The sequence below is a fragment of the Pholcus phalangioides genome, unplaced genomic scaffold (genome assembly GCF_987345545.1).
Source record: "Pholcus phalangioides strain wild (caught in Gottingen) unplaced genomic scaffold, Ppha-v1.0 ptg000007l_1, whole genome shotgun sequence".
NCBI lineage: Eukaryota > Metazoa > Arthropoda > Arachnida > Araneae > Pholcidae > Pholcus > Pholcus phalangioides.
Genome location: NW_028301600.1, coordinates 6,791,723 through 6,818,939, shown reverse-complemented (window position 1 = coordinate 6,818,939; position 27,217 = coordinate 6,791,723). Strand labels below are relative to the sequence as shown.

At 34.3% G+C, this 27,217-nt stretch overlaps 1 protein-coding gene across 4 annotated transcripts in view; it reads left to right on the top strand.

Annotated features, from left to right (window-relative positions):
* The window catches only part of LOC149084857 (tubulin epsilon chain-like), a 67,830-nt gene extending 41,003 nt beyond the window's left edge, over positions 1 to 26,827 (top strand). For 2 of the 4 annotated variants that reach the window (XM_089232583.1, XM_089232582.1), the window contains exons 8-13: positions 3,071 to 3,191; positions 6,709 to 6,830; positions 8,546 to 8,674; positions 10,533 to 10,673; positions 18,938 to 19,112; positions 26,377 to 26,827. In XM_089232583.1, coding sequence (XP_089088709.1) covers positions 3,071 to 3,191; positions 6,709 to 6,830; positions 8,546 to 8,674; positions 10,533 to 10,673; positions 18,938 to 19,112; positions 26,377 to 26,523 — 835 coding nt within the window. In that variant the 3' untranslated portion in view covers positions 26,524 to 26,827. Of the gene's footprint in view, positions 1 to 3,070; positions 3,192 to 6,708; positions 6,831 to 8,545; positions 8,675 to 10,532; positions 10,674 to 18,937; positions 19,113 to 26,376 lie in introns of those variants that run through there. The other 2 variants (XM_089232584.1, XM_089232585.1) reach the window with 2 other exon arrangements.
* The last annotated feature ends 390 nt before the right edge of the window (positions 26,828 to 27,217 follow it).

Here is a 27,217-nt window from a genome sequence, read left to right as displayed (position 1 = left end):
AAAATTTTCAAAGACTTTTACTGTAAATACAAGAATCTTCAGAAAAATATGAAAGCAAGGAAAGATTCTCAAACAGTCTTTCAGTGCAAAGCACGGAAATTGTTCAACATTGCAGCATGCAAATGTGATTTTGAAGACTGCGTGTGACAAGTTGAGAAAGGTCCCAAATTTGGAGCGAGATTTCTTGCAAGATCAAAGCACGCAAGATGTTGATTGGTCGAGTAATGTCCTAACAACAAAGAAATTGAAAAATAATGAACAAAGGAAGAAATTGAAAAATAATGAACAAACGAAAATGAAAATGGTATCCCGTTTGAAGTTATCTCAAGAAAAAAAAGGACAGAAACTAGTTAATCAACCACTGAAAACTCATCTATATCCAACGATTCTGAGGAAAGTGGTCTACATGAGCCAAACACAGTTTACCGTTTAAGTTGGCATTTTTGTCTACCAGTACTGAAATTGGCCCATCAATTGGTGCCGAAGCAAGTACTTCATTTGCTTTTGAAGTTGTACCATCGTCCTTACAAATGAGAACTAAATTACCAAATGTTGCTCTTGCTTGTGGTAGAACTGGTGTGTCCGATCGATCAGCTGCAATTGTTGCGGATGCTGTGCTAGAAGATGTTGGGTTATTGACGAAAGAGAAGCCAAATATGACAATAGACGAGAGGAAAATAAGGCGTGAAAGAGCATCACACAGAGAGTTCTTTTGCAAGATAAAATTCCTAAAACAAAATGTGCGAGGAATATATTTTGATGGTCGAAAAGACAAAACCTTAAACCTTAGCTAATGTCAAAGAAGGTGATTCTTTCCATAGACGAACCATATCTGAAGAACATATAACTATATTGCAGGAACCCGGGTCAATTTACCTCAGTCACACAACTCCAAGAAGCAGTAGAGCAAGGGATATGAAATCATCAATCCTAGACTTTTTGAAGCAAGATTTTGGTACAAAAGAATTGATGGTGATCGGATGTGATGGAACTGTTACCGATACTGGTTATAAAAATGGTGTTATATCAGATTAATAGAGAAAGAAATAGGCCATCCCTTGCAATGGCTTATTTGTCTTTTTCACTTTAATGAGTTAGGAGCCATTCAAGTTAGCAAAGCCCCCCTTGTTAGCAAAAGTCAGCAAAACACTGACCCCCTCCCCCTGTCAGCAGCTTAGAATATTTCATATGTTGAAAAAGGGGGTGGTTGATGACTTGAGCAACCTTCAAACCCATCTCCCCCCCCCTTGTCATCAAAAGTCAGCAAATCCGAAACCCCTCCCCCCCTCGATGCTGACGTAATACTTGAATGACCCCTTACCTCTAAGGCTCTTATGAAACATCTAGATCAGTGATTCCCAACAAGGGCGTTAATGCCCCCTGATGGGCGATGGAATGTTCCAGGGGGGCGGTAAAGGCTACGGGTATAACATAGGATCCTATGGATTAGGTTGCGTTGGGGGGGGGGGGGCGATGAGTGAAAAAATTTCTGAAGAAGGGAGCGATGGGACTAAAAAGGTTGGGAAACACTGATCTAGATGGATGTTCCATCAGTCCACACGGGCTTCAAGGTGATATTGGAAAAAGTTTGGAAAATTGTGAAAGATTACCTATTGCAAAATTTAAACCAATCTCTAATAACCTTCCGAAAATGGACAGTGACAACAGTGATTTAAGTGCAGATCAGAGATATCTTGTGGAAATAGTACGGGTAAAGAACTGGAAATCGAGAGAATTCTAAAAATTAGAAATGTAGGATTATCAACGGGCAGAAATCTGTACATACCATGTTCCGAAATGAACTTTTCTGCTAAGCACTATTCAGAACTAATTGCATGGGATCAAGTGCGAATGACTGAACCACATTTTATAAAAAATCAGGCACTGGATCCACAAAAATTATCTGAACCTGCTTTTCTATCTATACCGAATTTTCCTTGTCACACACAAGCAGTTGAACGGTGCGTACGACTCCACAATCGACTCTAAGGAATCCTGGATATCATCTTTGCTTTTGCCACCACCATTCCGGCAACCAGGTGGGCGAGACCTTGAAAATCTTGGAAAAGGGCTGCCTTTTCTTCAAGCGTCTAGCATCGTTCTCCAACTGCTCCCCACTGAGCAAAACTCAGAATTTCATCAGTATACTTTCTTGAGGGCACGTGAATCAAGTCCCCTCATTGGCCAAGAGCCCCTGTTCATGTCTCCTTCAGTATATTCAGTACTTGTCCACATTATTGTCTTTGGAGGTGAGTGCTTGTTGCAATGCTGATGATGGTGTGGTGACTCATATATAGGACCTATTTCAGAAACTAACTTGCAGAAGATTTTTGTATATTGCATACAGGGTGTTTCAAAGCATTGTGCTTATTTCTTTAACACACTCAAATTTCTTAACTTGGCGTACATATTTCGACTAATTTTTTATAGAAATTGAATTCACATATTATGTACTCTTCATACACTTTTCAAGTTTGGAAACATTATTCATTTCATATTATTTTTCAATTAGTACATTTCATATTTTTAAATTTTCATTACTCTGGTGGGAGCTGCCCCATGGTACTGCACAACAATATATTACTTGTAACATATATATTTAGGAGTAATATACTTATAATATATTTATTATACTTTATAAAAATATATATATATATATGTGTGTTTAAGAAAAAATGAACAATTATTTAGAATGAAATGAACAATTATACACTTGTGGGTGTACTTGTTATTTTATAAAAATTCATATATATAAACATATACTCATTTAATAAAATTCTTGATGCACCCATCTTTCGGGAAGGCTTTGATATATATATAGGCTATTTCGGGAAGCAAGGTGCATCCGGTCCTCCAATATCAAATGTTCAATATTGATCAGAGTAGATTTCATTTAGCAGACCACTCACAATGTCTGCGGACCAGTAGGTTCTTGTATTCACTGGTCTGTGGGACCAGTGACTTTTATTTTTCAATTCTAACACTGTTGTTGTTATGTTTTTTCAACTATTTAGTTGATTGAAATATTCATAAAGTGTTCCAAAATTGTTTTTATTTTATTATTTCTTAGATATGTTACTGCGGTTTATCCATCTGCCTGTGATGATGTTGTAACTTCGCCTTACAATGCAATCCTTGCAAAGAACTACTTGATCGATTATGGTGATTGTGTTTTTCCAGTAGTGAACACGGTATAGTTTTTTTTTTGTTTACTGTAAAATTTGTAATAAGTTTTTTTATTTTCTAAATACGGAAAAGAGAAATATGTAGAGATAAAAATTGATGGTGGAGTTCACATTATCAAAAACCTGACTAAAGATTTTTTTTTCAAGTTCATTATGCTATGCAATTAAGCAGTCAGTTGATAATTTCAATCTCTCAGATGAACTGGTTTAGTTCATTGAATCAGAAATGGATAAATTTTCTTACAACATTAAACTGATATGATCTAAAGGATATGAAAGCAGAAATTTTCTATAATGTATTACCTGGTGCAGAAAATTTACCAGAGCAGAAAATTTACATTAGCTTATATCTGTTATGGTGACAATTTTTTCTCACAGTTATGAGCTCTTGTTATAACAGACTTTTATTCTCTCTACTATAACTAATACAAAATATTCGGCAGTTGTCTTTGACATTTATCTGATGCATGCAGAAATTAAAGGATGTGTCATCATTGATGATGCTATTACACTTGCCGTAAGAACAAAACCTAATAAAACACTGGAGGAACTTGAGACATCCCATTTGATCATATAGATCCAAACTTGAAACATAGTATATTCCAACAAATAGGTGGCATTAGTATCTCGTTGTTTGTCTCAAAATAATCAAGATAAAGTGATTCTCTGTATACAATTTCAAATAGAGTATCCACTGCTAATGAAATCACCAGTTAATAAAATTACCCACTTTATAAAATTAAATTGCTCAAATGTAATCTAATCAGTCAGTTACATTATAAAATCTCTTGTTAATAAAATCAACCCTGCCACTTAAAAAACATTTTTAATGAATTTTATCTACTGATAAACTGCATGAAACTCAAAAAAAAATTTAACTTAATAAAATATTTTGCCTTGATTTTTGCATCTGGACTTTGTTTGGAAACGTTTTCATTGATTCAATGTTGAACAAAATAAAGGAGGATTCAAGAAGTAGGAGAAGTGATAATAGAAATTGGGGACCCAAAAAGAAAAGCAGCTTGAACAGAAAGGTGGAATCGGATATGTAAGGATTAGTTGAATTGCAGATACTGTCAAAACTGGTTTTCATGAGTGGTTGGAAAGTAAAATTTCCATAAGTAAACGATGGTTCATTTAACACAATGTTCAAGAGTAAGCATCATGTTTAAGTGAAAAATTTCAAATGTGAGAGAAAAACAAAAGATTCATAAAAAGTATGATGATTTGCAAAAATTTAGTCAGCAAGAAGCTGCCTCACAAATAGGAATATCTCAAAAAGTGCTGTTCAGTATTGTGAAACAGAAACATACAATCTTCATTTCAGTGAAGGAATGTGAAAACTTATCAAGGAAAGAAACGTGATAGAAAATCAGAGGATATTGAGACTGTTCTTTTAGGTTGGTTCAAAAATGCAAGGCTACATAAGCTTCCAATCTCGCAAGCAATTTGGTTTGGAAGTTTGAAAATTCTCAGCGTTTTGCTAATGTGTTTGGAGATGGTAATTTTAAACCAACTGATGGCTAACTCGATGGAAGGAGCTAAACAACATAGTTTATAGAAAACTGCATGGCGAGAGGCAAGATACAGATCACAAATCAGTGTTGAATTAGAGAAAAGAAGTTTGGCTAAATGTTATTAAGTATTACACACCTAAAAAGATATTAAATGTGGGAGAGACTGCTTTGTTTTATTCTGCTCTTCCTGAACATACATTAACGTTCAAAAATGAATCAACTTGTGGAAGCAAAAGAATCAAACTGTGGTGATGACATGCAATATGGCAGGAACCATTAGGAAAACTCCATTGGTGATTAGACAAACCAAGTCCTCTTAATGCTTTAGGGAAGTTTAAAATCTATTAGTAGAGTATGCCAGCAACAAAAATTCTTGGATGATATCAAGCATTTTCACAGACTTCCTTCTTAAATGGGATAAAGAGCTAGCTGGTAAATTATAAGATCATTTTATTGTTGGATAACTGTTCCACTCATCAAAAAAATTGATTTGAGGTTGACAAACATAAAGTTGGTGTTTTTGCCACCTAACACAATGTTAATCATTTAACCTCTCGATAAAAGCATCATAAGATCTTCTAAGTTTCACTATAGGAAAATGATAGTTCAAAAAATCATCAGTGAAATACTGTTTCTTTTTCTTCTGAGCTCCTTTTGGCAAACAAAATTTCAAAATCTCTCATGTTACTGGATGCCATCCATGTAATAAGCCATGCTTGAGACACCGCTACGTCTGAAACAATACACATACACAATTGTTTCAAAGAAGGTGTTTCTCTTAATGCAAACTAAAAAAATTCATCTGTAGAAGAAGAAGCTACTGATCTTAAAGATGAAAGAGATGATATTGTAGAGGTCCACTTATTGCCCTTTTTAAAAGTCTGCCCTTTCTAACAATTTTTTTCGCTTGAATTTGTTTTTGATTTTGATATTGTTTATTTGTATTTTATTATAATTTCTTTTCAATTATTACTGTCTGCATTTTGATTTTGCTGTCAGCATTGAGCTTTTATTTTCTACTTTGTTTTTATTGTCTACATTGAGTTGTTATTGTCTACACTGCATTTTTATTGTCTACATTTTATTTTTAAATGTATATATATATTGTATTTTAATTTTTGTTTATTTACTCTTATAACTTTCTCAATTTGTCTGTTTTTTTCCCCTCAGTGTTCTTATTAATTGTATTTTTTTTACCTGCTCCATTTTTGTCAAGTATAGTGAAAGTTTTGCAAGGCCTTCTACAGCAATTAGTAAATAAATAAAATAAAATAAAAATAATGATGAATTCATGCAGTATACTTCCATTGACAATAATCTGCAAACTTTGGCGAAAAATCAGACTCGGAAATCATGTCAAATGTCATGAAATCGAAAGAGATGCCCGACCATGGAGATGAAGATCAGATAATTGTACCTAAGCCATCTGCACCCGAAAAACTTTGCTTATTCTTAGACAGATTTTGGAGTGAAACAGGAGGAAATGAGGAACATTACAGAACTTTCTATAAATTCTCAAATGAAATTGGGAAAATAATAATGGACTTCACAAAACAGAATAATTTAGATCAATACCTCAAGAAAATGTAAGCTTAATTTTTCTTTAGAACATTAGTGTACTAGTTAACTACTTAGTTAACTACTTATGTAGAGCAATGTAACTATGTGTGTTCTAATTTTTATTAATTAAATCAGTAATTAGCTAACAAGTGTTAATCTATCGGTGTGAAATACATCATATTTTTACTTTTATAGTATTTTCCTTGAAAAATATATATTTTCAAATTTTGGTTTGTGATTTGCGGTTAAAAAAATTAGCTACTTAATAAAATCAAAGTTAATTATTTGATATTAACAAAATTAATTTTATCCTGATAAAATATAAAGTTTTATATTTTTCACTCAAAACTAAAATTGTTAAAAATTAAAATTAGTGTGAAAAAATCAGTTTAAAATTAGCAACATTTCATGCATAAAATTGATCATTTTAATTTTTTGTATTTCAGGCTCTTGGTGATATATGCAATTATATTGATAAAAGCACATTCTTCTTTGAGAAAAATAGCACAGAAAAACCATTTGACTGCATGAATAACATTATTGCCAATTTATTGTTAAATATCACCAGGTTAGTCCAGCATCAAATTTTTTCATTAGTAATTAAGTGGAATTACTTCTGTAAAAAAAAATAATGTGTGAACTCATTAATTAATTTTTTTTGCAATATTGCATATGCAGTTACAAATAGTAAACTGAACTTTGAAAAATTAGCTACTATATACCATACACAGGTTTTGTTTACCACACACTACGTATAACAAAATTTTTTCTGCCAATTTCATATTGCTTATCTGGGTTATTTTAATTGCTTATAACGAGCACAAATTTCAGCAAAGTGCACCTATAACAAATTTTCAACCAGTTTTCAAACAAGAATTATCATGAATTTTTATGTAATCTTATCTAAATCTTTTATCTGAAAATTTATCTTTCTACAATGCATAGCTACAGCTGATAATGTACTCTTCTTTTTTTCTCCCTTGAAGGCATTCTATCAGGCCGTTTTTCGGTACTTACTGTAAAATCCTCTTTGCTTAATTTTTTAAATGTTTTTCATTGAGTTCTCTATTTTGCTTGAAGAAAATCTTATTAGGAAGAAATGAAAATTTATATATATATACACAATAGAGCATATAGATTATCTGAAATAATTGGGGACTGGGGGTGTTTAGATGACTGATTTTTTGGATAATCAAACATTCACGGGAAAAAATTGTACCAGTATTATGGGAGCAATATGAAACTAAGAAACAGTAATATTAAACACAAAACTGTATATATTTTGCATTACATGTCTTACAAACAACACAGAGAACTGACTAGCCTAGTTTGACATACTTTAATGGGGCCATTTTTGGCCATATTAAATATGCCTACAGTTTAGGAAAAGAAGTCCAAAATTTTCTTTTGCTTCAGAGCTGATACTCTTTTTTTTTTTACTGCTAAATCTCGCAAACGTTTTAAAGACAGCATCACATTCTTGTTGTTCTAACCACTTCATAGCCGTCTCAAGGCAGTGAAAAGCTTCCTCACTGGATGTTTCTTTTCCAGCATGGTCATCATCACTAGGCTCTTCCTTGTCATCCGCTAGCATAGCGGAATGAACTTCTACATGGTGCAAAAATTTAAATTTGCTGACTGGAATGCTTTCGGTTAAGCAGTATTTGGATAACTGATGAACTATATCCCTTCAAAATATCTTTGCTACTCTTTAGCTAGATTCAGAGTTGGTTGTAATGGTGTTATTGTGTGTAAATTTTGAGAATGTTCAAGCACAAAGCATTTTCCATTAAAGGTATACAGTTAGTTTAATGCCAAAAATGAACAAAACTTGAGGTATCAAAGAAATTCAGGATTCCTCAGAGTTCGTTATCCACAGTTTTGAAGATCAAAGAGAAGTTGAACAGAAATTCAAATTGAGAGAAGAAAAACCCAGTGGTGATCTGAACATCTGTAGAAAGAGATTCTGTGAAGGAGCTCACAGATGTATAAGTATCTGTTTTTGAAGGTGTGATGAAAATGATAAAATTATCAAACATTCATTGACTGCCAGACTGTTCATTGAGAAAGTCATTAGAAAGAAATTTTCTTACCAATGTCTTGACTAATCAGTGTCTTTTTTTTAAAGTTTTTTTCCTTTATATATTTTGTGTGCGAAGTATGTATTCCAATATATCTCAGAGATATTGTGTTGAAAGAAAATGTCATAACTATGTTTTTTTAAAACAATAGATACATTTTTTTCATAGTTTCATTTTTCTCATTATTTAATATCTTTCATAGCTTATCAAGATTTCCTGGAAAAATGAATATTGATATCAATGAAATTCTTATGAATTTGGTGCCTTTCAAGCGACTTCATTTTGTAGGGTCTAGTCTGACTCCTCTTTCTTCAACTGTTTCTAGTCATAGGTGAAAGCACTTTTGTGATTCGTTTTAGTTTTTGGTTAAATGTATCATATTAATTTAAGGATCTTTGTTGATTCTGAGGATTAGAGCCAAGGATAGAATGTACTCATATCTTGCCATACATCTTGATGTTTATTAAATTGTGTACTTATTGTGCAGGTATTTCAAACTTTTTGCTAAGCAGCTTTTTTAAGCTTTCAAAATCTTCATCAACCTTTCTATGTACTATCACCATCAAGGTAATAATTAAAACAATCAAACCCCTTCCCAAACAAGGTACTAACCAGCTTTTCCTTCATAACTTCAGGCCAATCAGTTCGCTAAATTAATTGGCCAAGCTTTGTGAAAGAATAATAATGATTTGTATTCACTGTCATATGCAGGGGAGGGGGTTGTTAATCTGAGCTGGCATTTAAGTGAATTTTGCAGGAAAAAAATTAAAATGCCCCTTTGGAACAAAAATCAAAGCAGAAAACCCTGCATACATTTATGCTTTTCTCTTTATCAATAACATTCTTTGCAAAGAGCAACATGGCTTCAGAAGTGAGCACTCATGAGTGACAAAACTTATCTGTATCTCTCAATTCATGATCCTAACATTCAACAGCAAAGATAGCATTTGTGTACTCTCACTGGATCAACCTAGAACAAGATTTCCTGACACAATAAAATGGCATGATTGCCCAATATGCAGATGATCTAATGATTTTCCACAGAGGTAGAAAAATAAGCAAAGCTTGCAAAAACATGGAAGAGACCATTGAGGGTATTGTTGAGAGACATTGAGGAATGGTATGAATATTCTGCTATATATATTGGAGATGAACACAGGAATGTAAATTCATTTGGCTCACCAAAAAAAGTACCCCAAACCAGAAGAATACAAATTAGTAGCTCCTTTTTCCTATGCACCAGAGACTTTAAATATCTTAGATACTCACTAGATACTTGTATGAGTTTTAAACAGCATGCTGAGTACATCTCACTAAAAGCCATCCAAGCTGTGGGGATGTTGAACAGAATGATCTGCTCATGGGCAAGCTATCTACAAAGGAGCAAAGTTTAATACGGCCATAGTCACTTATGCAGCACTAGCTTGGGCTTTCACCACTAAAATGGAAAGGCTTCAAATTGCCCAAAATAAAATTCTTTGACAACTTCTGTGATGCCCCTTGTTCATCAGAAATGGCAATAACCACAAGGATTTTGAAGTAGAGCACATTTTTATGATATTGTAAGGTTTTCAAACGATCAATGTGAAAGAATTTGTATGTTCAAGTACAGTCAAATTTTTGGGATTTAGTTTAGTATAATTCCAGAGAATTACTTGAACATTACAAAACTTAGGCATACTCTGGCCTAGAAAGGTACACAGAGGCAGATGGATATCAATCCCCAAGCAACTAGAACAAGACCTGTATTTTCATTGTGGACAACAGACACTAGGGGTACCCTCACTAAGTCAAGATGAAATCTCAAGAAATTAATTTCTTTGGAATCATTCTATTCCTTAGAATTCTCCTAGAATTACTTTTTATAAATCATTCATGTTCTATCTTCTCTGTGTACAAATACAGAATCAGAAAGCACAACAAATTGCCAAACAATGTAGCTGGAAAAAGGAGAACGTAAAAGTAAATAGTATTGGAAAGAATACTATTTGTTTGATTATTAATCATTAGATCTCTACAGAATCATTCTCAGTCAGGTCAGTATATCATGATTGATAGAATAATCAAGTATCTTGCTCTTGTAAAGATTGTTTTTCTCTTGTGAATGATATTCATGTTATAATGTTAAAGAAATATAGAAACTAAATTTAAATTTTTGCTTTGGTTGTTTACATATTTATATTTTTCAGATTCCAAGATCTCTTTGTGGACCTTTTTTCTAGTCAGCACAATCTCTTGGACCAAGATGTGAAGAAAGGAATATTTCTTTCTTGTGCTCTATTTCTTCGAGGTCAGGTTGGCCTATCTGACATACAAAAAAAGTTGAAGTGGTATTGTTATACCTTCTGAAAACTAATAAGTTTAACTATGCTTTTGGTCATTAATTGAATGAAGAGAAAAATTCAGCTAATGAATTGACATGTAAACACAAAATATATTAACTGAATTTTAAAATGAATATTATTGCTATTGATATGAAAATTGAACTTTTTTAGCAGATTAGATGTATTAAGTTTAGCTTTTACATCTGGTATTCAAGAAGGAATTCGAAAATTACCATAACACTTTTATTGCCAATAAGATATCACCGTACATTGATTGAAATTTTTTTATGTTGAACTGAAAAAACACATGAACAATATAAACCATAAACAAACAGTTTTCGACCCAAAGGGATAACATCCTTCCATGAATCATACAAATAGATAATTTTGCACAAATTTCCTGGCAACATTAGTGATACAAAATCATTTTTTATATTTACAAAAATAGCTGTAATTGAGCTACATCAAATTATATTACTTTCATGTGTTATACAAGTCAATATCTCTCCCTATGCAATTAAATTAAATTTTGCTCCCTTCCTATACCAAATGTATAGAAAAAAATGTTTCCTCTCATTATTTTTGATTTCTTATTGAGGAAAACCTTTTTTTCCCCCAAAAAATTTAGGTAATTAGGTTAATCATGGAATTTGATTTTATAACTAAAAAATGATGAGATCAAAGCTACTGTAGACTTGAAAGTTAGTTTAATAAAGTATTTTCTGCAGTGTGTGTAAATGATTTTAATGCAAAAAATTATTCTTTTACTTATGATGTATGCAAGGGTAAGCAGGATCTAATATGATTTGTTTGAGTCAGTTGACTTCTGAGAACGGTTCCTGGCTGAATCGTTCTTTTGTACTCTTACTCTATCTTTCAGTAGAAATGTTCTTGCTGTGCTAGCTGCTCATGCAACGTTACAAAGAGATTTCATATGCAGGGCCAGCTCTGGACATTTTTCAAGTTAGAGTGAATAATATTTTTGTTGTAAAATATTGCCTCTCCCCTTCAGTTGGGGCTCTAAAAAATTGTCTTCCTGCAGTTGACCATCTAAAAAATTTGTCACCTTCAGTGGCCACGTAGTTTATAGGATTCAAGATCCGGCCCTGCTCATATAGATAGATAGATTTATTTGCACAACAATACAGATGAATACAAAAAACCAGGAATTAATACCCAGCATACATGTTATACATGCAATATCAACAAAATCATTAATTAACCTTTTACTGGCCGCATTAAGGAAAAACATTTCTTGTATGTTTTCTGGACTTGGTCATGTCCATAAGAACAACATTAAAATCAAAACACAAAAAAATGTGAATAAAATTACCGATTTTTTTTTACTTGAAATCCTTATTCCCCATATTTTTCTTGAGAAAACGGGGTCAGCCTGAAATTTGCAAGGACCGGAAGAGTATTTTCTTTAGAGATTTTTCCATTCAAACAAAGCTCAAATTTTATTCTTCCTTAAAAACAACTGATTTAAAAAGAAATTAAATTTATAATACAGGTGCAAAAATGAATGAAGTTTTTGTTTTGTAAATTAAGTTTTGAATCTCATGTATTTGGGGGGAAAAAATCAAGTGCTTTCACGCAAGAAAAATATTTTTTTCTAATCAATGAAGCCTATGTTCCCAATTGGGAACATTGGCCGTTAAAAGGTTTATTAGGTAAACACAAAAAAGTCAGATTCATGGAGACGACCTGGCAATTCACATAAACCAATGTTAATGAAAAAAAAGAGACTTGATCGTGATTATTATTATGTGAATGTTGTTGAGCTGGCCGATTGATAAAAAGAGCAATTATATGCCTTGACTGGTTCCCACTGCCATGTTTGGCAACAATGAACTCCAAGATTAAGAGGTCTTAAAAAATTACTAGTTAATTTAGCCAAAAGAGAGAAAGGTTAGATTTTTTCTCAATTTTCTACATTATTCATGAATTTATTCTAAATAAAGGAAAAAAAAATGCATAAAAATGATTAGAAAATCCAAAATAGATATTGAACATGTTTTTTAATATTTATATTAATTTGTAAGAGTGTTTCCGTTGAATAACCAGGGTTTTAAACGTTTCCTGAAAATTGAAAGGTTATTACAATTTCTGAGACTGTTGGGGAGTTTGTTCCATATCACCGAATCAACAGAATTTGCATCACCCAGGCCTCATTTTTGTCCTACAAAACTTCTTGTGCCCCTCGAACGGTCGTTTCTCAACAGTAAACTTTTTCCCAATCAAAAAGAATCTCTTCGGCACTTAATTTCCTCTTCAGTTTCGGCCAATCTAAAAACCACTTCTTCACCATTTGAGAAATCTGAGATCTCTGCCATTCGAGAACTTAAAAGAAACAACAATATTTTCATCACTCAAGCTGACAAAGGTGGCCAAATTGTTGTACTTGATAAATCCATGTATCAAGAGTCGGTTGAAAAATTAATTAACGATGGACCATACACTTGTCTCAATACGGATCCAGCTCCTACCCTTCTAAAATTGGTTCAAAAGAAAATCAATCAGACTCCCATTCTACATTCTTCGACCAAGAAACGCATCTTTCCATCCGCCGCAAACTGCGGGAGACTTTATGCTCTTCCAAAAATACACAAACCTTCATTTTCAGTAAGACCTATAATTTCTTGCATTGGATCACCTACGCATCAACTTGCTAAATTTCTCGTTGAACTTTTGTCCCCTCTCTGCAAAAAGCATCATTTCACAGTAAAGAATTCCTCAGAATTCGTTTCCATCATCCGCAGCATTCAACCAGATAACGCTACAATGATTTCCTTCGATATCAAATCCATGTTTACTAACATTCCTATCAGCGGTGCAATTTCCTTCCTGAAACAACGTCTGCAAGAATTCCACTTCTCCTCGATTGAAATCGATGAAATATGTCAACTCACCCAACTTTGTGTATCGCACAATTATTTCTCAGTGTTTGGAAAGTTTTACCGCCAAACAGAAGGTCTTGCCATGGGCAACCCACTCTCGCCTATCCTCTGTGACATATATATGGATTTTTTCGAAACAAAACTTTTGGAAACCCACCACTTCAAACTTTGGATCAGGTATGTTGATGACACATTCACTTTAGTTGATGAGACTGATGTTAATGTCATTGAGTTATTCAATTTTATGAATTCTATTGACCCACATATTGAATTCACCTATGAAATAGAAAAAAATAATATGCTGCCTTTTCTCGACGTGCTCATTAAAAAGACAGACACTGAACTTCATACATCTGTGTACCGTAAGCCATTCGCTATCTCCATGCCACCTCATGCAAAATCCTTTCATCCTCCCAATCAGAAACTTTCGGCATTTTCTTCTTTTGTTCATCGAGCACTAAAACTTTGCAGTGATTCAGCCTCCCTCCAGAATGAACTCAATATCCTTTGTGACATCGCTTCTAATCGGGGTTTTTCACCTTTTATCATCGACAAGATCCTCAGAAAAATGACCCAGACATGCACCATGAACCTGCTCCCAGCTGACTCAAAACAGTTTTCTAATACCGTTGTTCTTCCATTCAATTCTTCAAGTTTCATGATCTCTTCTATCTTCAAGAAATTTGACTTCCATACAATATTCCAGCCAACAAATATACTCACCTTTTCCCATCTGAAAGATCCTATCTCACCCTCCAAAGAATCTGGTATCTACTTCATCCCATGCAAGAATTGCGAAAATGGATATATTGGCCAAACTAGAAGAAATCTAAATATTCGAGTTCTCGAACACCGAAAGCATGTTGAGAAGGGACGGACGGATAATTCGGCTATTGCCCAACACTGTTGGCAACGTTCACATTATTTTGATTTTGATAAAGCGTTTGTTTTTAAAAAAGCAACACACAAACACACAATTCTGAATTGAATTTTCTCGAGGGATACTTCATCAGAACATGCCAGAATTTCCTCGTTAATGATGGAAGAAACACGCCACCTATTTCATCAGCTTAGACAGGCTTTATTAACCTCAGTCGTGACAAAACTTTCAACACTTTGCAACAGATGGCTCCCCAATTCGCATCCAAAGACCACTCGGACGCAGCAAATACAAAGGCGAACTAATAGGACGACCAGACATAAACATCACTCTTCCACGACTCATTCGTGTGAATTCTGACCACGAGGTCCTGATGACGGCTTTCCATTGAAGAGCTGAAACGCGTCGACCATTCGACCAATTGAATTTATTTGTCTTAAAAACGTGGCAATTTTTGTATAAATTAAAACCAGGCAAAGTTTCTCATTTTTGTGATAATATTTGACAGAATTATTCACCTTAAAAACATCATTAACATAAAATATAAAAAGTAACATTCCTAAAATCGAGCTCTGTAGCACAAAAATTTTAACAGGGAGGCAGCCTGAGGAGATGCCTTGAATAGATACATATTGTTCATGATCGCTGATGTATGACTGCAGAAAATTATGGGCAGGTCCACGTATGCCACAATTATATAGTTTTTCTAACAAAATATCCAGCTGAACTGTATCAAATGCCTTGGATAGATTTACGAACACCCCCAAGGTAAATTGACGATTGCAAAGATTTTTCTGAACATCTTCCAGGAGCCTGTGAAGGATAGTTTCAGTAGATCACACTAAATCAATTTTCGTTGTGAGGAATTAGATTGAATTTTCCAAAGAAACTTTTAAGTCATAGAGCAATTATTTTTTCAAAAATTTTAGCGAAAATTGGAAGATTACATACTGGTCTATAGTTACTCATAACTGAAGAATCACCTTTATTCTTATAGATTGGAGTAACTTTGGCAAGCTTAAGAGCATTAGGAAAAACTGAATTGGTGATGCAGCAATTAAGAATTTCAATTAAAATGGTTGAGAGAATTCACACATTTTATGGCTTTCGGCATCCCAGACCTGTGCCATATCTCACCATCTTGGATACTTGCACGAATTCTTGAGTACTGATCATTGGAAAATGAATACTCAGAATATTGGAATTCGAGATATGTACACCGTTTTGAGCTGAATTAAAGTCTAAAAATTGGTTAGAGTCAGTAAAGAAACTGTTAAAACCGTCAGCCATCTTTTTAGGATCGTTGGTAGTGTTGTTGATTGATACAGAGTTAATGGGTGCTGTGTGGGTGAGTTTACCTGTCAAAATTTAACACTAGTCCAAACTGTTTTATTGTCATTATGCTCAAAAGCTGAAAGAAAAAGTTACGTTTAGCTTGTTTTATTTCAATATTTAACTTATTTCTAAATCTGTGGAAATCCCCCAAATCTTCGACATTATGCATTCTAATTAAATGACGGAGAAGTTTGTTTTTCTTTCCAATTGTCTTGTATATGTGCCGATTCATCCATGGTTTTTTCCATTTATTATGAACCCTATACTGTATCAGCAGAAAAGAATTATTATGAATGCTATCAAGTTTGGTACTAAAAGTATTATAAGCAGTCTCTGGGTCACTAAGATCAACAGTATTTATCCAGTTGACAGAGCTTACTTTATCTCTAAAACTAGAAATTAAATCAGGATTGAATTTATGATAGAAGTATGAGTTATACATTTGTTTTTTTATGACTTTTAGTGGGAATCAAAGCAAAAATGGGAAGGTGATAACTGATGCGGTAATCAATCGCACCACATTTATCTATATTTATGTTAAATCACAAATCTATCATTGTTGCACTATGTTCAGTTATGCGCGTAGGTTGTGAAATACAATTTTCGAAACCATAAGAAATCATAGTATCGAGAAGGGATTCGCGTTGTGGCATACAGACCAACACATCAATATTAAAATAAAAATTATACAGGTGATTTTATCACTATTATGATTTAAGATGCTCTCAAGGGACTCCAAAAATAAACAAACATTTCTAGAATGATGGGGATGACAGACAGCTAAGGTTAATTTAAAATTTTCAATTACAAGACCACTGATATCAGGAGAATTTTCACAGAGATCAAGGGAGATCAGTTTTCACATAATCAGGAGAAGTTAGGTTTGTGATCATGTTACTGTTGGGCTCTTTCTATAATGATTATTTCTGAAAATTTTTATTTGCTTAATATCAATATTTCTGTGTCAAAAGTTCTTCCTTTCTTATTATTTAACCTGCCATCTTGATATTGTTATGATATTTCTTTAGGAAAAGTAGGAATTAAGATGGTTACACTTTTTCCCACGTTTTCCCTGTGCTGGGGCAAGTGGAACCCAGTGAGCTTACACTTATTCTGTACCTACTTGCATTGGCTTTATCAACTATGATATGAAACTGGAGAGAAAGATAAAGCTTTTAAGTCAGCACAAGCTTCTTCTACCGGTATATACCTGAAAGATGAGTGTTGAAAAATAGAGGATTAAACTTCATAGACATAGTGGCAAAAATTATTTCAGAAGCAAAGGTTGGTGATTGGGTTCTCTTCAAATTCACAGATAAAAAGTTAGTAAAGATGTTCTTTGGGCAACTAATGAAGTTAAGATTCATCAGAAAGCAAAATTTAGAAGAACCACTATTGCATCTACCCTCCAATGGCCCAACATTCAAGGCAAAAGTATCATCAAAGGCAAAGTACTGACGTTAAAATTGCCTCCCAAGTTTGACAATCTAAGAAAATTCACATTTCCTTTCTTATTTGCCTCATTTAATTTTACCTAATATTTAGGGGGAAGGGCTAATAACTATTATTTCTGAAAATGTTTATTTGCTTAATATCGATATTTCGGTGTCAAGTTCTTCCTCTCTTATTATTTAATCTGTGAGATTAATCTCTGGTTAATTACATTGGGAGTTTTATACTTACTAAAAATTATTTAAATAGCTTCGTTTTTTTAAGAAAAAAAAAGTTTGGGCTTTTCATGGTTGCAAATTATTTTTCCCCTTTGTTTACACTTCTTTCATTTACGATAGTCATTTTGTGAATGATTTTAAAGCACAATCAGCCATATTCCACTTGCCCCTCTTATCGAGGAAAGCGAAAGTCATGGCCAACAGAAAAGGACATTAATCTTGAAAAGAAGCCAACTGAAGAAAATAATTTTAAAACATTATCCTTAAAAAATCCTGATTATCTTAAACCTGCTGCAATATTTTCAAGAAGTTCCATTGACCTTACATCCTATACAGTGAAACCACCTATTCTACGCACACCCGTGGGACAAAAAAAAATTTCATAAAAGAAGGGTGACCGTTAAGAGGGGTTTTACTGTATACTCTGCTGTATAATTTAAAAAAATCATAATGTATTTTGGTGGTTCCCAGCCTTTGTCATGAGACACATGGTAATTTTTCATGAGGGTAGTGGGTTCAGTTATTCAAATTTATGGTCAAAAGAGGTATATGGTATTTTTTTAATATTTTAATAGTTCAAATCTGATTAATTCAAATTTACAGTATATAACCTTTTAAAATATTCATATTTTATTACACAACACTTACTAATAAAACATATTGTTCTTGAGAAATGGCAGCAAAGTACAACAATTAATTCATAGGCTGCCTGGGAGGACGTTATGTTGTTATGTCCCTTGGGGCCCAATATGTTATATATGTGTTCATGTCTTGTCTATATGTGGTTTTGTTTTGTCTTTTAAGTGTATTTTGTGTTTGTTTTTGCAAAAAAAAAAACACAAACAAACAAACCAACTATTTCTTCAACAGTAACATAGTAGTATTACCATTGTTATATAGCAACTTGTTAGTTGTTCCTGGGTGCCAAGGAAAATTCACCTCCAGCTGTTCATGGGTGAAAATTCACAGTCAAGAAATTAATCAACTGAAAACAGTTTATCATCATGTTTTCTTGATTAAGTGAATGATGATGTGAGTGCATTGGCGTACGCAAAGGGAAGTTCTAAGCCTTCCCCCCCCCCCTTGAACCAAGATTGTTATTTTGCAGAAAGAATTTAAACCCCCCTCAAAAGGGAAAAAAATCTGAAACCTCCCCTGTTGAGAAAATTCTACGTACACCTATGTGTGAGTGACCAAGTGAATGATCATGTGAATTGATTAGCAGGAGAGTGACCAAGCAACTGAGTGAAGGAGCTAATGAGTGGTTACTTGCACTTTCAGCCACTCACTTAAAAATACACTGGTGATGGACTGTTTTCAGTTTATTTTTCCTGCTAATTTTTCCTGTTTTTTTTTCAATTTATTCTTCGATTATATATCTTTGTGTCAGTGAATTTTCCATGACCAAGTATCAGGTTGGAGACCTCTGCTGCATTTTTTTTCATGCATAAAAACAGGTTTTTTTTTTCTATGATGTTTTTTTAGGCAAAGCACTGACCTGATTCTTGCACCATGGATGAATCGCTGCTGGAAAATGGGAGTATGCAAGATTCCACCAATAGGATATACATGGTCTGGTACATTATTATGGAACAACAATCGTGTGTGGCTTCCTTTTGCTAATCTAAAGTACAGATTTTTAAATATGTATAAAAAAAAGGTATATCTCAGAAATATATGAATATATAACTGTTTCCTTGATATCTCGGGCTGAGAAAAAGCCATCTATCTCACTCTAAACCGTCCCACCCGCGGGCCATTTCCTGAAGTTAAGAGAGGCTACTAATGCCTCTACTTCAGCGCCTCACGCCACAGTGCGTGAAAAATAAGGAAGGCAGGGTCATGTCTCCAGTGGTGTAGATGGTAGCATGCTTGCCCGGTATGCAAGAGGGCCTGGGTTCGAGTCCTGGCGGAGATGTGATGACTTTTCTTTCCGAGTTCACCTCAGCAAAATATCCGGAAAATAACTGTTTCCTTGATATGAATATATATTTACGAGTTTATCACGAGATATCAGAAATTTTTTTCCAATACTACTACTTTAAATTACTGATGGAAATATTCAAATGGCATGAAAGTGTATTGTGCTGTGTGATTCCCAAAGCAGAATGTTTTGCTTTGTTCTGCAATGAGCCCTTAGCTGACTGAAAATGTTCTGCAATAAAAATAAGTACAAAGACGCAACAGGAAAATGCTCAACAAGGTGGCTGAAAAAAAGATGCCCATAAAGAATATTGATATCAAACATATCTCTGCAGGGTTAAGCTATTCCATTTATTCACAGCCCTATTAAAGAAAACTTCCCTGCTACACCACAACCTTGAGTTGTCCATTACCAATCAATACTAGTGTCTCTTCGTCAAAAGAGTCAATTGACAGCATATTAATATTTCACGGTACATTCTATCTATCCCCTTTGAAAGTTTTAAAAACTTCAATCGTGTCCCCTCGAACATCTGCATTCTTCCAATGTAAGCATATTGAAGAAATCAAATCTCTCCCTATAACTCAAGCCTTGTGTACTAACCAGAGCATGCATAGCTCTTCTCTGCACCCCTTCAACCAAGTCTATATCACTCTAGGTAAGATTTCCAAACTCTTATGGCATACTCCAGTTCAGAACGAACTTATAAGCCCTGGAAAAGTAGAAGAATCACTTTAGGAGAACTCGAAGATACTTTTTTAAGAATGAAACCCTGAGTATTCGGTTTGCTTTTTGGACTACTGCTGAACAATGTTCAGGAAACCTAAGCTGCTCGTGAATAAGAATACCTAGATCTGTAATCTCAGTTCCATCTGGAATAATAACACCACTCAAATCATAAGTGAAACATGGATTGCTTGAACCAAAATCAGGGACCATGCACTTGTCAATGTAAATGTCATACTCCATACTTTTGCTCAGGCTGCAATCATGTTTAAGTTGGTATGGAGCGACTCCCTATCTCTTTGATTCCCGACTACTCCCATTAGCTTCACGTCACCTGCAAATTTGCTAACAGTCCCATCAATACAGTGAACGAGTTTATCAATAAAAAGTGAAAAAAGTATTTTGTACACTTGTGACACCTGTCCAATCAGAGAATTCCCCGTTCACCATAACCTGTTGTGACCTATCTTTTAGCCACAATTCTATCCAATTCAGTAAGTTGCCCCTCAATCTCATGTAAAAGCTTTAAGAGCTTACCATGTTGGACCCGATCGAATGCCTTCTGGAAATCAAGATGAATAACATCAATATTTTTGCCCTTACCAAAGCCTTAGTCACGTGATCATAGAAGCAAAGGAGGTTGGTTACGCATGACTTCCTCTTCCTGAATTCATGTTGATCTGATTTTTCGACAATATATTATTCTTGTCTATCGACTTCACCAATTGCCTTTTAATAATAATTTCTAAAATTTTCGAAAGGGAACATGTCAAGCTCACTGGACAATAATTCGACATGGCTTCTTTACTTTATCAGAACCACATTAGCAAGCTTCCTGTCCCTTGGGACGATACCCTCAGCAACACTACTCTTGCAAATCTGTGCAATTGACCCCAACAGTTCATTAGCACATTCCATAATGATCCTAGGATAAATATCTGCTGGTGCTTTGCTTGCGCATACATTCTTTGGAAGATTTAGGACCTCCACATATTCAACTTGAATATCGTTGAGGATTTTATTGACCCATGCAACACTCACATGTTTTCTCTTTAAAAACTGAATAACGTTTTCTCTATCGAAAACTGATGGGAAAAATCATATAAGCATACCTGAAAAATGATTTTGGGTCAGCTCCAATGTTATCTGCCAACAGTTTTATTCAACTTCCTTTTTACTATTCTTTATATCTTTCTTCAACGGCCCCCTTTTTTTTATCAGTAACGATGACAGGTCACTTCATCCACTGTTATACTCTCTAAATGCTTTTTTCTTCTCAAGATAAAAATTATGCACACTATCCGTGAACCAGAGGGAGTGTGATGTACAAACACGCTTCTTACAACCAAAGGGTTACTAAATTCATACTAAATTCTTCCTATTGACTTACCACCCCAACTCATTTCAACAGGTCTTTGAAAATTCCCACTAGCCTTTTCTCGCAATATCAAAGTTGGTTCTTCGAAAACAGGGAACTATTCTTCTTTTATCAGCTTTACCCAAATAGAAATTACAGAAAAAGCTAAGGACACGATGATCACTAGAAGAAAACTCACCCCCCACCGAAACATTTTCAAAAAGTGGTTCCTCGGAAGTGTAGCAAGAATTAAATTCAAAATAGCAGTACCCCTAGTAGCTTCTGATACATGCTGATACAAAAAATTACAGAGTACCAATTTAAGGAAGTCTCTTTCATATTGATCTCTAGCTGAAACATTCTCTCAATCAATATACGGATAATTGAAATCGCCTAATATAACAACACTTATGCTTATACATGTTGTAAATTTCATCATGAAGTTTGGCAATGTAGTTTGGATCCCTATTTGATGGATATAACAAACCCCTACAATTAGCATACAACACCTTTTGGTTTTCATGCTCAATCCAAGTAGTTTCAATATCATTACCCTGTGCATTACACTCTCGTGCCTGCAAACTCGATTTCACGTAAATCAAGACTCCACCCTCTTCCTGCCAGATCTATTTCTGAAGAAATTATCATACACTGAGATGTGTAAGAAGGGTTCATCCCCATCATAGGTTCTAGTAAGTTGTTCAATCAACTAAGGGTTCTAGTAATAGTTATAATATCCAGGCCCTCCACAGCTATCATAGTTTCTAAAAAATCTTTCTTATTACGCAAGCTCCTGTAATTTATTAGAACACATTTTAATTTGCTCAGTGATTTAGTGTCAATCAAGGAGTCATCCAGGTCAGAGGTAGGTAATTCCCCGTTGATTGACACTGTTTTATTATCATTAACTAACCTACATTCCCGTCTATGTGGTCTGGGAGTAATAAACCTGACCTAAGCCTAGCATAAGCCTCACAGACCCCTGCCTATTTAAGTGAGCCCCATTCCAACAAAGCTACCTATCGGTGAATGTGAAAAGCTCCAAGAACGTGATCCCAAGTGAGGAGCAAATGTTCTTCAGCCTCAAATTAAAGTGATGGGGTCTTACTCCTGAATGCTCTACTACCCCTTGACAGTACTGGAATCACTGCCACATCTGAATCCCCCTCCCAAGCGGATAATCATAAGTCCAGATACTCTGGCAGAAACTCACTAATATTCACTCCTACCTGATTCGTGTCCACCCACAGGATTACCTGCCCAGAGAAATTTTGTCCATGAAAAACATCTCAAACGTCGCTAATCTCCCCCCCCCCCCCCGGAAGACAACAGCGTTCAAAACTTCAAAAAACCCTTCACACACTTTCTCACAGTGTGCTTTTTCTTCAACTTGGCTCTTTCCAAGCAATCCTTACGCTTAAAACTATTAGCTACTATCCCCCCCCCCCGGACCAGTAAAACCTTCCGTCGCAAGCCCTACACAACTCTAATCGAGGTTGAGGCATACTAAAAGTAATGTAAAAACTAGATAAGAAATAAATAAACTGTACTTAAAAAATAGGAGAATGAGAAATGTGTTAACAGAAAATTACAATAACTTAAAAGACATTATGATACAAAATATAAGTAACAGATTATATTAGAAAGTAAAAAAATAAAATGTGAAACACTGGATTATGAGAAAAAAATAAGTATATATATAAAGTATAGAACACACACACCCCTATATAAAAAGTATTAAGATACAAAATTACAACTATACTTATTAGTATTAATCAACTAGATAACTTAACTAGTTATCTTATTACTAACACTACAAAATTAGACCTTAAGCAAAACAACAAAAATTATTAAAAATACCTGGGGAAAAAAATATACTATGTTTGCTAACACTAACGTCCAAAACTCCTAAGCAGAGTGTATCAAAAAAATGGGAAAAACACCAAAATGGCAGAAAAGAACCAACCAATATACCCTACTACACGTGGGAAACAATTTGAATATACACAAATAAACGACGGAAAAAACCTAGCAAAAATACAAAGGAAATTAAATGGAAGTAAGAGAGAGAACAAATATGAACTGATTGGAAAAAATGCAAATAAAAATTAAGAAATAAATACAAACATTTATCTCACAAATTAACCCTTAATGAACACTAATTAAAATAAATTGAAGAAACAAAAGCCCAAAAAAATAAAATTCTACATTTGTTTAAAAACCCAAATGTCAAATACAAGAAAAAAATGGTATAGATGAAAAAAATAAAACCACTTAACTTCAGACAACACGTGCTGATACCAGATTCTTATCTCCCAGAACCACAGCAGCTAATCCCCAAACAACAGGACTAAGAGATTGTACTTGGAGCACAAAAAAGCACGTCTGATCCGTACCGAAGCATAGATAAGAATTTCCCATAGTGACATTTTATACACAAAAAAGTTGTTTTTCTCCTTATTTACTTAAAATTCTTCCCCCCAGCAGCAGCATTGATTGTTGTGCGATTTATGTCACAAAAATTGGTATATTCTGCTTTAGGGGTGCTAATATAGTATTTCTTTAAATATCTGCCGCAGTGCTCATGTGGTTTTAAAAACATTGATTTAGGTTTGTGTGATGTTTATGCTCATATGTTTTTGCCTGGAGGGATCCACTAACTTGTCAAAGCATTGTCGCCTTGCTATATGAGAATCTTGAGTATACAGACATTAAGACTTTAACTAAAAGTATCATTTCACAATTACCGATGTGTGGGACACTGCAGGACAAATAGATTATTGTAGAAAATACAAGGAAAACAAATATTTCATATTTTGGCTGATCTGATAGAATGATCCACCATAGAAAATGCATGCTTGCTAAAAAACTTTCTCTGTGATTACTCAAATATCAACATTTTTTTCAGTATTTAATTGGAATCTTCTGATAGGCATCGGGTCTCTAGAAGATGATAGGGCTGTAAATGTGCTTTCTTTCATTTTCTTTTTATCTGAGATCTTTCCCTGAATTTCAAAGATGAAAAATTATAACAGAATGGTAATCTGGATTTTAATGCAAGTTTTAGAAATGAATACAAAATCAGATATTGATTCAAGATCTTTAGAAAAATAAGCATAACCCCCCTTCCGCCCCCCCCCCCCAGACAGAAAATGACACTTAAATGACCCCATCTTCAGTTTTTATGGAATTTTGAGATCCTGGGCTGGCAAAGGTTAATCATGCAAACAGATACAGTGAAACTTCTCTAAGATCTTAAAACCAACTCTAAGATCTCTAACACCAACAATTGATGATGATGAAGACAGGTACTCTGCGTTCCATAAAAAAGTGAGTGCTTGTGGACCACTGAATAGAAGTTGTATGATAGTAGACTGGAAAAAACATTTCAGGGGCGGCATGTTAAAATAATGATTTTCAATTACACAAAAAAATCTTGTGCTCAATTTATTTATAATGTGCAAATAACAGATACATATACCTTATGCAGAACTTGAAATACCAGATCATCCGATCAATTCGTTAATCTGCATTATCAGAGATCTGTTCTTTCCTTATAGCAAGCACTGTGCATGTTCTTTTCTCGCATTCTTATACTTTCTCATTGTTATTCTACTGTATCTCTGCATGCTAAAAAAGTAGAGTTTACACCAAGCTAAAATTATCACATCTTTTACATATTCAAATAATAGGTTTACCCTATTCCTCCCCCGGTGGGAAATTTTATACTCTCTTACATTGATAAGTGCATAGTCGCTCATTTTGGTTGAAACAACCCTCGGTTCTCTTACGAGTTGAATAGTGTCTATCCCGGATGCAAGTTGGGTCACCGATTTAGGAATTCTCATTGACAAGTGGCTTAGGTTTTCTGAACATTGTTTAGCAGTGGTCAAAAAAGTGAATAGAATGCGTTCTCCTAAAGTCATTCTTCCGCTTTTTCGAGGCTTAGTTTGTCCGAGACGAGTATGCTGTAAGGTTTTGGAAACCATACCTACAGAGGGACATAGACTTGGTTGAAGGGTTGCAGAGAAGAGCTACGCCTATCCTTATTGGCACACAGGGCTTGAGTTATGAAGAGAGACTTCATTTTTTGAATATGTTTACATTGGATGAATGCAGGCGGTGAGGAGATATGATCGAAGTGTTCAAAATTTTCAACAGGATGGACAACTTTTAGTACACCGCCAATCGACTGCTTTTACAAGGGGGCACCAGTATCGATTGGTAAGGGAAAATGTGAGGTTATGGTGGCGCAGGGAATTTTTCTCTAATAGGGTTCTTTTTCTCAGCCACCTCGTTGGGCATTTTGCCTGTTGTGGCATTGTATTTGTATTTATCAGGTAGGATCAACCATATAGTATTTGTCATTCTTTTTACAAATGTTTCAAACCTGATAGTGCCACACATGAACGGAAAATCTGATTGATCTAAAAAGGGTATTGATTCTGATGTATAAAGTTTACAAGCTTGTACAAGGAAAACTATCAGCTCTTAATGCATTTGAAAGAGAAAACATACAAAAACTGTTTTTTTTTTTCAACTCTTATTGATGAAGTGGTTGACTGCCAACCCCATGCAGAGGTGGCAGCAGAATGAGGATGATTTTTGTATTATGTCTAATAGAGCCTCTTGTCCATTCCAAGAAAAAGTTGGCCTTGGAATAGAGGCAGTGCCATCTTAATGCATGGGCCAACCTGGGCATGGCCCTTTGCCTAAAAAGAGGGGCCTCAGAAAAATGTGAAGTAAAATTTTTCGAGAATTTACTTGGTAGGGCTCAGAAAAATCAGTTGACTCATGATGGCCTTGAAAATAAAGGTGACTGCTTATAGAAGTTTCACTGCATTTTTTTCCTCCATTGATAAAATTTTGTTTTTGATAAGTGATGAAATGTTTGAAACACTTTTCTATTCAATATAGGCACATTTACATCATTTCCTGAAAGTAGATGGAATGGAAAAAGATCTTATTGATGTATCAGTTTCAAATTTGGTAAATTTGATTGAAGAATATGAAAATGCTGGACTACCTCTACCTCAAAAATCACGGATGCAGGTCCTCATATGAATTGTGATTGAGCAAAAAAAAGAGCAGAGTATTACAGTACTATAGCCATATTTTATTCTCCCCTACTTTCAAAAAGTGACTTTTACACCTCTTTTAACCAAAGATGAAAATTGAATATTTGCAAATTTGAATGAATTATCAATTAAGATTTATCAAAGATATAAAATATTTTTATGTATAGATCATTTGTATAATTGTATTTTGTTCCTCTTTTCCTAGTTTACATTTTATCATTTATTTATGAATCCAAATGTTTTTAATGAAAATGTATTTTAGTATAAGAACAATAAAAAGACTATAATATAATACAGTGCATTATGTAAATAGATTGTTGAAATTTGAAAATCTCACTACTTATTTTATTGGATATCCTTTGCTCCCTTGACAGAACCATTTTTCTTTCCCTTTAAAATACATGAATCATTGCAAAAAAGCTGAATTATCACATATTGCCTGATCACAGTGAAGGACTTTAGAGTTGTTGAGATTAAAAGTCAAAATTTTTGTAAATCCTCTCATGCACTCAGGTAGTGGAATTGTAACCACAACAACCTGCTGTTATACAGGTCTGTGTTTGAATCCTAGGAATAGTGTGGAAGCAGTGGTGTTAGAGCCAGGTTTGCTGTGTGTGCTCAAGCACTTTGGTATTTTTTACATTGGGCCAATCACTTTCAGAATTAATTCAGAAATTGAA